We start from the raw sequence: 12,334 nt of genomic DNA on the forward strand, positions 1-12,334 counted from the left end.
CAGGTGGCAGTAAAGCACGATGGTGAAACATGAACTCTGGAGTCAGCCAGCAAGCCTAGTGTTTCAACTTAAGCTCTGACAGTGGTTGTCATACTTTAGGAAGTAACTGAGCCTGTCAGCATCAGTTTCCTCACCTCTAAAATGGGAAATGATAATTCACACCTTATAGAGTTCTTGTAAGGTTTGATAGGCTATGCCTAAACAGTTTCTGGTCCCAAATACTCAACGTTAGCTATTAGAGCAGTGAAAACCACACACCACCACTGTAGAATCTTTACGCACTTAAAAAGCACTTTGATGCACATAATCTCACTATGATTTGGGGCCTTCTTACAATGTGGTGAAGCAACCAGAGCAGGTATCAAGATACCCATTTTACTGATGACGAAAATGAGCCCAGCGAGGTTCAGGAACTTTTCTGAGATCTAAGAACATGTTAGACTGAGTTGGGGTTTTGCCCTTGATCCTGGGCTGTCTCTGCTGGTGACCCCTCAGGTCTACTGACAAGTAATGGAGGCTGAGGCGAGCCTGAGATTCTGTAAATCACCACAAAATAGGTGCAAACTACAGCCTCATTAGGACCAGGGTATTATATGTAATATATATTAATATAAAATAATATATAATAGCCTGGTCATATATATATGTATATATATACATATAGAAAATGAGTTGGGAACAGGAGGCAGAACAAGACCAAACAATAGAGTGTCCCATGCCTGCCCTCCTGTCCACCAGGATGCTTTTCTCCTCACACTACCCCCGCCAGACAGAGCCTGGCGCTCCGGGGGCACTCAATGGCAGGATGTACAGGGCAGGGACTCATGATTCCCAGTGGAATCTAACGTTCAGAGACAATGCACAATCTGCATTTCTATTCCATGTCTTTCAGGTAATGTGGGGGTTCCAGGAGGGCAGGGACTAGTCTGTTGTGTGCACTTTCATTAAGCCAGGCACATGTAGGAGCTCAAAAAGTATCATGACATTTAAATAAAAAAATGATTTGTAAAGACTGGGACAATAAATCAGAGATTAGAGATCCAGTCCTGGTTTTGCTTCTAACTCACTGGGGTCCTTGGGGAGCCCATCCTTTTCCTGCCCCTCATTAGAACTCATTGTCTCTCTTTAGAAAATGTGGAGAATGGGGCTAGATCAGTGGTCCTCAGCTCTGGCCATGCTTAGAAATGAATCTGGGATGCTTAAAAATAATGGATGGAGGGGCACCTGGGTGGTTCAGTTTGTTAAGCGTCTGACTCTTGGCTTCAGCTCAGGTCATGACCTCACGGTTTGTGGGTTCGAACCCCACATCAGGCTCTGTGCTGACAGTGTGGTGCCTGCTTGGGATCTCTCCCTCTCTCTCTGCCCCTCCCCCATTTGCTCTCTCTCAAAATAAATAAATTTAAAAAATTAAAAAAACAATGGATACCTCAGATCAATTAAAACAATCTCTGGGGTGGGACCTTGGTAGATTTTAAAGGATCCAGGGTGATTCTGAAGGTATAGCCAGAGCCGAGAACCTCTGAGCTAGTCGCCCTTTAAATTCTGCAGCCATATTTTAGCACATGCTGAAGGAGAGAGATGGGCAGCAGGCCTCTAGGGGCACGCCTGCCCACCACAAACACAGGGGATCCACTTCTAATGTGTTTTGCTATACATTCACTGGGCGGGCTTATCTGACCCCAGCTTCTCTTATCGGCAGGGCTGGTGAGAGCTTTGGGTGAGTCACACATGTGGAAACATGTAGAAAATGGAGCACCACACAATCTTTCTTACTCTCTCTCGAGTTTTGCCTTTTCCAGGATGTCATATAGTTGTAATCATATAGTGTGGCGTTCAGACTGGCTTTTTTCATTAAGCAATATGCATTTAAATTTTCTCCATGTCTTTGTGGCTTGATAGCTCATTTCTTTTTAATCACTGAATAATATGTTGTGTGGCTTTAACACGATTTATCGATTCACCTTTTGCAGGACTTCCTGGTTCCTTCAGTTTGGGGGCAATTATGAATAAAGCTGCTACAAACATTTGTGCACAGGTTTTTTGCATGGACATAAGTTTTCAACTCATTTGGGTGAATACTAAGGAGAGCGACTGCTGAATCCTATGGTAAGATTATTTATCTTTGTAAGAAATTGCCCAACTGTCTTCTCAAGTGGCTATACCATTTTGCATTCTCACCAGCAATGGCAATTCTTGTTGCTCCATATCCTTGTTACCGTTTGGTATTGTCAGTTATGTAATGGTATCTCATTTTTTATTTAATTTGTAATTCCCTAATGACATATGCTGAGTGTCTTTTCATATGCTCATCAGTCACCTGTAAATCCTCTTTGGTGAAGTATCCAGATCTTTTGGCCATTTTAAAAATTGGGTTCTTTTCATACTGCTGAGTTTTAAGAGTTTTTGTGTATCTTTGTATATTTGGGGGTACAAATCCTTTATCTGACGGGTTTTGCAAATAATTTCCCTCCATCCTTGGCTTGTCTTTTTCATTCTTGTAACAATGACTTCATAGAGCAGAAGTTTTTAATGAAATCCAATTTATCAGTTATTTCATGGATTGTGCTTTTGATGTTTTATCTGAAAATTCATCACCAAACCCAACGTCACTCAGATTTTTCTCCTGTTTATCTTCTAGAAGTTTCATTGTTTTGTGTTTTATTTTTGGGTTTATGATCCATTTTGAGTTAACATTTGTGAACCATGTACAGTGTTTAAATCCAGCACTATTTATTGAAAACACTATCTTTTTTTTCCATTGGATGGACTTTGCTCCTTTGTCAAAAATCAGTTGATGGTATTTACATGGATCTACTTCTGGGTTCTCTCCACATTCCATTGATCTATTTGTCTGTCCCCTTGCCAGTACCACACTGTCTTGATTATCGTAGCTTCAAAAGTCTTAAGGTTGGGTAATGCCAGTCCTCCTTTGTTCTTCTTTGACTTTGTTACTTTGTTCTTCTTTGACTTCGTTGGCTATTCTGGGTCTTTTGCCTCTGTATATAAACTTTAGAATCAATTTGTTGGTATTCTCAAAATAACTTACTGGGATTTTGACTGGGATTTCACTGAAGCCATAGATCAAGTTGGGAAGAAATGACATCTTAATAATATTGAGTCATCCTATACATGAACATAGCGCATCTCTTCATTTATTTTGATTTTCCTTGATTTCTTTAATCAGAGTTTTGTAGTTTTCCTCATATAGATGTTGTGCATATTTTGTCAGATTTATTCCTATGGGTTTTGTTTTGTTTTGTTTTGTTTTGGTTTTGGTGATGAATAGCTGGAGCACAGGGGATTTCCAGGGCAGTGAAACTATGCTGTATGACAGTGTAATGATAGATACGACATTATGCATTTGTCAAAACCCACAAAACTATACAAAGACTGAACCTTATGGACTTAAGTTATAAATAATGATATAGCAATATTGGTTCATTAATTATAACAATGGACCATAATAATGCAAGAAATTAATAGCAGGGGAAACTGAGCCAGGGAAGGGGTATATGGAACGCTTTGTATTATTTGCTCAATTGAATGCAAGCCTAAAACTGCTCTAAAAAACAAAGTCTATTTTTAAAAAAAGGGAATACCAACTCCAAATGAAAGGGAGCCCCTGGTGAAATCTTCCAGTGATCCTCCTTGCTTAGGGGATCAAGTCCACAGCCTTTTACCAAGCACAGGGAGTCCTCTACAGTTGGACTGACCCTTTAGCTCATAAGCCGGACCACCCTCTATGGTGCAGCTGAACTGAATCATTTAGGCTCCACGAGGGAATCTGGGACCTTATACTACTCCCTTGGCCTGGAACATTGTCCCTCCCCTGCCTGGTCTGCAAATGTCTTCAAGAAATTTCTGGAGACTTCAGTTTGGACACAAAGAAATGACACCAGTCCAAACACCTGCTTCTAACCTCCACCTATTGTGCTTCTGATTTTGGTGGGATCTCCTTCCAGTCACCAGCACTAAACCGAGCATACCCTGCTGCTTCCTGCATCCCACCTACCCCACCCCACCCCAATTCTTTCCAAAGGTACAAACAGAAGAATCACAAAATTTCAGTAGTGAAGCTATTGTTCCCACAATATTAAACTGCAGTCCTGAAACTTCACCACTTCAAGCACTTTAGGGTGCCATAACAAATTCATAGGGGGCATGGTAGATTTTAAAATTTGAGAGATACTCAACATCTGTTGCTACTGAGAGATCTACTAGCTCAAGGTAGTTCACCATTTCATCATTAAGTTGTGACACATTCCTTTGATTATGGCATCTTTGAGAAGCTGGGTTTTTAGTGGTTGCTGTAATAAAAAGTAACTGAAAGTCAATGTGGAATAGGAAATGAGGCTGGTGGTGTCCAACCTTATTAGAAAGTTTGGCAAGTTTTATAGTGCCCAACAAGCACACAGATCCCATTAGTTATTGTGTTTAAAAATGAAATAAAAAGTACCTCCTAGTTTATATGTACTATTTTTTAAAATGATGACTGACTTGGTAGGACATAAATTCTTACAATGTGATTTGGATTTGACTACTTGATAAGTTGAACTGTTAGGTATTTCTTTTGTTTTAAAGGTTCCATGGGAAAATTACTGAGAAGTTATGCTGGGGTGAATGCTGTGAGCTGAGAAAGTTTAGGAATCTCTGATCTAAGAAATCTTCTAATCCAGGGCATATCAAAAAATTCTAGGTTGTAAGGTGCCTGGGTAGCTCAGTCGGGTGAGCATCTGACTCTTGGTCTCAGTTCAGGTCATGGTCTCACAGTTTGTGGGCTTGAGCCACAAGCTCTGCACTGACAGCCCTGAGCCTGCTTGGGATTCTGTCTCTCCCTCTCTCTTCCTCCCCAGCTAGTGCGTGCTCTCTCTCCTCAAAATAAATAAACTTAAAAAACACACACAGACACACACACACACCACACAAAAAACTGTAGGTTGTTAGCGGTACCTGGCTGGCTCAGTTGGTGGAGCATGCAACTCTTGATCTCAGGGTTGTGAGTTTGAACCCACATTGGGTATAGAGATTACTTCAAAATAAAATCTTAAAAAACAAAATAAAAACAAAAAAACTGTAGGTTGTGAAATTCATTTAGTGGGTTATGGCCAGCATTTCTTCTCCTTAATAAAAGAGAATGGTAAATCTGAATGGTAAATAGAACACATTGCATGTAGCAAGGGTAAGCATTACTGTATAAAACTTATGTTCATTATATGCATACAAATAAGCATGGGAATCTTGGGTCACAATGTAAAATGTGTATTTCTTATTTGGATTCTGACTTTAGAAATCTGAAAAGCCTCCAAGACTTCACCTCCTTATTTTAGAGTCGAGAAAACAGCCCGGAGAGTGAAAGCTGATTATTGCTATTCACAGCCACCAGTGCCAGGCTCTGAGGCACTTGGCCTTGCTAGGCTGAGTAGCCACTGCCCACAGGGATCCTCCAAGGCAGGTCTCGTTCTACCCAGGAGAGGTATGGTTACTCAGAGTCACACAGCTACAGAGGTGAGGGATCAGGTGCCCTCACTTTGGTCCCAAGACCCACTTGCACCCCACAAATGCCAGCAGCCACACCTAGAACAAAATGGTTTTAATCAATTGCGTCACCCTCACTCTCCTGGGAGCGGAGCAACAAAAAGGCTCGGCTCCTGCCCCCAGAGGACAGTAAGGCTTATGTGTCTCTCCACACTGCAGGGCCCAGGCTGGGCAGGCTGGGGGCAGGAGGCAGGGAGTGGGGGCGGGAGGCAGGGAGAGAGGAAATGGCAGGTGGCTCCAACACAGGAAAGCAAAGGGGCCCCTGCTGGTCCTTGGGCCCCAGGGCCCAGCCCCAGTACTCCTGATTTCCCCTCCCTGGCTGGAGAAAGGTCATGGAGAAGAGACAGGGGAGCAAGTCCCAGCAGCAGGAAAAGCAGCAGCAGCTGTTTCCTTCACCAATAAATATACTTCATTACCAAGCTAGAAGAGAGGGGCGGGAGAGGGGCTGGGTGGGGAGGAAGGGGGAGAAGCTGCCACCTGTGTTGCTGGGATTAAAGCAATGACGAGATGGTGCCAGACCCCCCACCACTATCCTCACCCCCTCTGTCTTCTTAAAACTGTGAAAAAGCTTTTAACATGGCCCTCCTGTCTCCAGGGCTGCTCTGAAGCCTGACTGAGAGGAGGCACCTGGCAGAGACCAGGCGGTGGGAGGGAAGGACGGAGGGAGGGAAGGAGGGAGGCTGCAGCTCCCCAGAGGCTGCAGCTGGAGGGCTGGAGCCAAGTAAGCACTGAGGGGAAAGGGAGGGAGAGGGAGGAAGGCTGAGCAACTATGAGAGCAGCTCCCAGCTGAGAGCCAAGGGGACAGAGAGATGCTTGGTGAGTGGTGGGGTGACTGCTGTCCAGTGTCAAGCTTGGGGCTGCTGAGGAGGGAGGGGGTGGCTGAGTTAGGGATTTTCCCATCTGAGTGGCTCAGGAGACCCCCTCCCCCACTCAGAGGAGCAGGGGACAGAGAAAAGCCATCACTTCTTTGGTCTTTGTGGCGGCTCAGCATGTGGGGTGGAAGGGAGGGCAGAAAGGGCCCTTAGCAGGAAGTGCCACCTCAGCAAGAGAGAGAGAGTAGGCCTGGCTGGGAGCTCTGGCAGAAAGGTCACAGTGAGGCCAAGGAGCCCCCAGAAAGGGGAGTGGGAGTGGTCGCAGTGCAGTGCAGAAGGGGATGGTGTGGTGCCCCACCCTCTGCCAGGGACCTTGGGAAAGGCTAAGCCCCCAGAGGTGGCCAGTAAGAGCAGGCGCAGGGTCCCGAGCCAGCACTGGGAGAAGGGTGAGGAAGCTCTACTGCCCAGGCAGGGGCCTGACCTTGCTTACTGCAGGACTCCTACCTTCCTTCTGCTTCCACCCTGACATGGGCGGGGGGGAGGGGGCAGCTCTGAAGGGAGGAGGGGGGGCCCATCCTTTTTCAGAACCTTCCCTGAAGCCACAGAGGAGCTAGCCTTGCCCGCAGGAGCAAGAGTGGCAGCAGGTCAAGGCTAGCCCTTAGACTGGAAGTCCACTGCCCTTCCTGCCCCCGGCTGAAGGGTAGAGTAGTCCTTGAAGACAGTTTCAGCCCTTGCCTCCCAGCCTGAGGCAGGTCAGAGCCCTCCGGGGATATGGGAGCAGGCATATGGGTGGGGGTGGATCTGGAGGGGCTTCCCCTCCTGCTCCTCTGCTCAGAGCTGGGGCCAGTCAAGGGGCAATCTGCCCAAAAGTCTGAAAGCCAGCAAGTTGTAGCAACCCCCCACCCCCAATGCCAAAATAACAACAAACAAAATAGGGAAATGAAAAAAATGGGGGGTGGGGAGAGGAGACAAACCAAAACAGAACCCCCTGACCTCCTGCCCATGGTGGAGGGTCCAGCCAGCAGCAGGCGCTGGGGACCAAGGTCAGGAGGGTCTAGCTGGGCCGGCACTGGACCTGGCCCTCGGAGCTGTCCTCATCGTCGGAGGCCCCAGCACCCCCACTGCTCAGGCCTGTGATCCGGTAGCCCATGTTGAGCAGCATCACCTCCAGCGGGTCAGCATTCATGCGCCGTTGGTTGGCCTGGGATGCGCCCTCCATGTCCTCCACGACTCGGCCTGTGAGGTCTTCACTCTGGGGAGGAAGGCACACAGAGTCCTGCAATTGATGTGTATGTGGAGGTCAGGAAACACACACACACACACACACACACACACACACAGAGGGAACAATACATGTGGAGCAGGGGATGCACGCAGGTGTACATTTGTACGTACACCCGTGTGTGTACATGGGGGCAGGGGAATGCACACACTGGGATAAGTACAGGACACACGCTCACCAGGATATATACGTGAGGGAGAGGACGTACCAGGGGTTACACACATGGTGGGCCACAGGATAATATACACTGGGAGGGGACACAACACACAGATATATGCAGGGGGTGCACATACCGGGATACATACTGGGGGGCATACACGTATCAGGGTACACATCAGGGGGTGCACCAGAAAACAATAGGGACACAGTACACGGGGTTATGTGTATGAGGGAGGGCTCACACCAGGGTCTGTTGGGCATACTAGATACCCAGGATGGGGGGGCACTGTCTGTGTCCCCCACCCCACTCTTGTCTGTCATCACTCCCAACAACCCTTCATCCTTTTCCTCTCCCTTCATGGGAGAACCCCTGTAGAGTTCTCTTTAAAATTCACAGTAAATTGCCTCTGTAATTAGATACACCACTTGACTTCTGTTTTGCTGGCTAGAAAGGGGAGGTGAGTGGGACAGAGGGCAGGGGAGGGGAGTGGACCACACCATCCTAAGTGTCCTTGGGGCTGGACACTTCACATCTGGATGCATCACTTTATCCTTAAAGTAACCTTTTGAGGTGGTGCTGTCATTCCCATTCCAATGTACAGATGATAAAAACCTGGGTGAGGGGTAGTTCAGTCCCTCAGGCAGTGAGTGAAGGGACCAGGATTCCAACCGAGGCTCACCCGACTCCAAAGCCTGTACACTTCCCATGTAACCAAAGGACTGGCTTTGCTCAGCTTCTGGGGGTCACAACACAGTGGTATAGGAAGGGCAGGGTACCTAGGGAGTCTCTGAGGTACTGCTCTCATGACATGGTGCTGGAGTTCTGGGTCCCTCCCTGGCCTCCTGAACCCCTATCCTTGGTTACTGTTTTCTGTATGTGAGTCTCATCTCAGCTCGCTCAGGGATATGCCCCCAGAGACCAGGAGCCAACTCCTTCCTGCTCCTGGAACTGCCTACTGCATTTGGTACTTTCAGAACATGATGGCTCCCACCATCATATGGTGCTGGGCCCTTGGGTAAGAGCTCCTAGCCTCTAGGTTACTCATGTCCCTCCCAACCCTCCCAGGCTCAGCTGAAGACCTTGCACAGGGTCTCCAACCCAATCTTCTTCCCTGTCTAGTTCTGGCCATCTTCTCTACAATCTCACCTCTGGCCGGGGGTTCCAGAGCCGCACAACAGGGTCAATGCCGCTGGTGGCCAGGAAGCAGTAGCTAGGGTGTGGCTGCAGGCAGTTGACGATGGACTCGTCCCCCTGGAGTACGCGGACCAGGTTGGTGGTCTCCTTTTCCCAGATGAAGAAGGAGCCATCGTCAGAGCCACTGACGATGTACTGAGCGTTGCTGGCAGAGGGGCAAAGGGCAGGGAGGTCAGGTGGGGTACTGCCCTACAGCCTCAAGTAGAGGCTGTGTGGCTTAGGGCAAGGCAGAGCAGGGAAGTCTGGAGCTGCTCAGCCCCCCAAACTCTGGGGTCTTCACTCGACTTAGAACTCCTACACACATGGTAATCCTCTCCATACTGCAGTGCTCCAGTAGCTGTCCAGCTACTCTCTTAAACCCAGGATCAGGGACTGCTTGGGACCATGATACTCTCCCTCAAAGATACATTATAAGCTTCTTGTGTGCTAGATCAGATCTTGCATCTCTTAGGTCTCTGGGAACACTCTTGCCTAAGCCTTCCCTCAGCAGTCCTAGCCTTTGGGTGTTCAGTATCCTGATCCTACAGTACATCTGCCCGCCCCCCCACTGGTGACATTTAAGAGGGGATCTTGATGGAGAGAGTCTAGACATTCATGTGTCTCACCTGCCCAAATAAAGTACACCATCTAAAAGGAGGGTTGGGGTGACAGGGTCTGGTGTTACATGGTCCCTCGGTACCTGGGGCACAGTTCTGGGCAGACAACTGTGCCAGGACTACCAGCCTCTGAGGCTCTTGCCTCATAGCCTCAGCGGAGGGAAGCACCAAGCATCGACGTGAAGAAACCAAGCTCCAGCACATGGACACAGAGGAGGAGGAGGAGGTGGAGGTAGTCTAGGCCCCTCGTTGGGTGCTTTATGGATTACCTCATTAATCCTCATTAAGGCCCCAGGAGTGGGGATGGCTGGTTTCATTTTAGAGATGAAGAGACTGAGGCCCACAGAGGTGAAGCCATTTGCTCAAGGATATAGAGGCAGAGCTGGGATTTGATACTTTTTTAACAGCATTACACCCCCACACCCCCTTCAACTTCCTGCTGCCAACCAGGCTGTGCCCTCCTTCTCTTCAGGGCCTCGGACCTGCCAAAGAAATTGGCCTCCTTGATATCCGTGGTGGTGTTGCAGTGGCCACAGTAGCGGAACTGGTAGTCGTAGCTTCGTTCCCGCAGCACCATCTCATCCTCTGAGATGGAGTCCTTGCGGCTTGTGCTGCGGAGGCGGACGGGGCCGCCACCGCCACCACCAGCTCCCTTCTTCTCTTCTGGAGGCAGAGAGCAAGGAAAGGTGAAGCCTGTCCCTCTCTCCCCTCCCCCATTTGTCTCCATCCCCGCCATGTTTTCAGCCCAGGCGCTAGCAATGTGGGCTACCTGCATAAACCTACCTGGAAAACTGGGAATGACTGTGTGAGGAAGAAGCATCTTTGGATCCAGCCCTTGAGGATGTTCAAGAGGAAACCTATGATGCTAGGAGAGCCTAGGCTCAGGTCCCTGAATGTCTAGAAGCCCCAAGAAGGCACAGACCCATGCATTCTGTTTCAGTGGAGGTGAGAGGCAGGGAGGGGAAGGTGAAGTACTTCCGAGAGAGCCTTAAGGGGGTGATTTTTCTAAATAGATCTATAGCTCTGAAAGCAGTAAGGTCCAAGCCCTTCCTCACTGGAAGACAAGTTATCATGGATCTCAGCTGAGGCACTGATCTGTTAAGTGCCTTGGGTAAAAACATAATGGTTTTCTCTTGCCTTAGAAGTGCCTTGATTCTGCCTGCCTCAGGGCCTTTGCATGTGCTGGTCCCTAGGGCAGGAATTCTTCACCTCCCACAACTACACTTTGTATCTAGTTACCTCTTCCTCCTCATCCTAGAGATCTCAGCTTCAGTGTCTCCTGCCCTAGAGTCCCAGCCTGCCATCAAGCCCTACCCCATACACCTATACCACATAAGGGCCCCATGGCATGTGTCACACCCTGTTTCTCCTTCATCACTTGGTTCCTTCACTAGAGATGTAAATTTCATGAATAAAGAAATCCCATCTGACTCGTTCACAGCTCTACTCCCAGAACCCAGCACAGTGCCTGGCACAAGGTAGACGCTTGATAACTATTCAAACAAATGAATAAATCACATGGTTGGTAAACTGCATAAGGAGAGAGGTGAGGATCTGTGCCTGAGTCCGGAGAGTTCACTTTTCACCACAAATCCCCAGTGCACTCTCCAATGCAACTGAGGCAGCTGGCCAGGGCTTCAAATGCTCCCTGTAAAGCAGTGTGTTCAGGGCGGCTGTGCTTCACCCAAGATCACATGGCTACCACTCGGCAGAGCTGAGGTCGGAACTCGAGGTTCCACACCCCATGTGTGAAGCGTTTCTACTGCCCTGTACCGTCACCTCTGCTGCAAGCATGCAAGCTGGAACGACACAACCCCCAGCTGCTGCCCCTTACTCAGAGGGCCAGTGGACGGCCAAGGCCCTGTCTGTGAGCAGGTGAGAATGTCCAGCTGGAGCCGCACGGCCTGACTGGGCTCAGCTTACTCCTGTCCTGAGTCCTGGGCATGACACCAGGTGTTTGAAACACGCTATTGCTAATCATCAACGGAAACTCTGAATGGGAGGTGCTATCACTCTCCCTTTACAGATGAAAAAACTGAGTCTCAAAAAGACCAAGTGACTATGCCACAGTCACATGGTTTCTGAATCAGCAACAGAATCCAGGCCTCTCTGATCTCAGAACCACGTCCTCTCCAGATATCATGTAGCACCTCAAACAGAGGAGCAGCACCCTCTCCCCAGTGCCCACTCACCACCATCATTTTTGGAGAAGAGGGCTGCTGTGATGTCGCGACCCAGTGCATCACAAGCGCTGCTGTGGGCCTGCTCCGGGAACTTCCCTTTGAAGTCATCCAGGCACTCCAGGGCCTCAGCCACGTACTTGAGCTCAAAGAGGCAGCGGGCCAGGCGGAAGTGTGCCTTCAGGTGGCATGGGTTTAGGGAGATGGCCTTGAGGCAGTCCCTCAGGGCATCGTAGTGGTCACCATCCCTGGGAAGGCAGGGAGCATGGCTTGGTGGGGCTGCGTGGCAAGCAGGAGTCCACTCAGTCTCCCCTGCTTTCTGTGGCCACCTCAGTCCACCTCTGACAGATCTCAGAATGAGGGTATTTGGGAATGAAGAGAACCCTGGCTCAGCCCAGGCTTTGCTCCCCAGGAGACACAGTATATTAAGGAGAGAAGTCAGGAATCCTTAAGTCTTGGGGTGTGGGTGGGACATGGGGAATGGGGGGTTAGGGGGTGTGTGGGGGGAGAAAAACAAAAAACCAGTGCCAGGCTGCCCTCTGCTGGGCACAGAGTGCAACTGCTCACTGGCTCAC

General features: G+C 48.9%; 1 protein-coding gene across 1 annotated transcript in view; it reads right to left on the reverse strand.

The window, feature by feature from the left end:
* Positions 1-5,575: 5,575 nt before the first annotated feature.
* WDTC1 (WD and tetratricopeptide repeats 1) overlaps positions 5,576-12,334 on the reverse strand; it is a 67,389-nt gene continuing 60,630 nt past the window's right edge. The window contains exons 13-16 of the mRNA XM_039231422.1: positions 11,772-12,007; positions 10,062-10,242; positions 8,936-9,128; positions 5,576-7,599 (exon numbers count right to left, since the gene is read on the reverse strand). Of these exons, the coding sequence (XP_039087353.1) occupies positions 7,402-7,599; positions 8,936-9,128; positions 10,062-10,242; positions 11,772-12,007 (808 nt within the window). The 3' untranslated portion in view covers positions 5,576-7,401. The remainder of the gene's footprint in view (positions 7,600-8,935; positions 9,129-10,061; positions 10,243-11,771; positions 12,008-12,334) is intronic.

The sequence above is a fragment of the Hyaena hyaena genome, unplaced genomic scaffold (assembly GCF_003009895.1).
Source record: "Hyaena hyaena isolate Hyena2069 unplaced genomic scaffold, ASM300989v1 scaffold_3, whole genome shotgun sequence".
Lineage (NCBI taxonomy): Eukaryota > Metazoa > Chordata > Mammalia > Carnivora > Hyaenidae > Hyaena > Hyaena hyaena.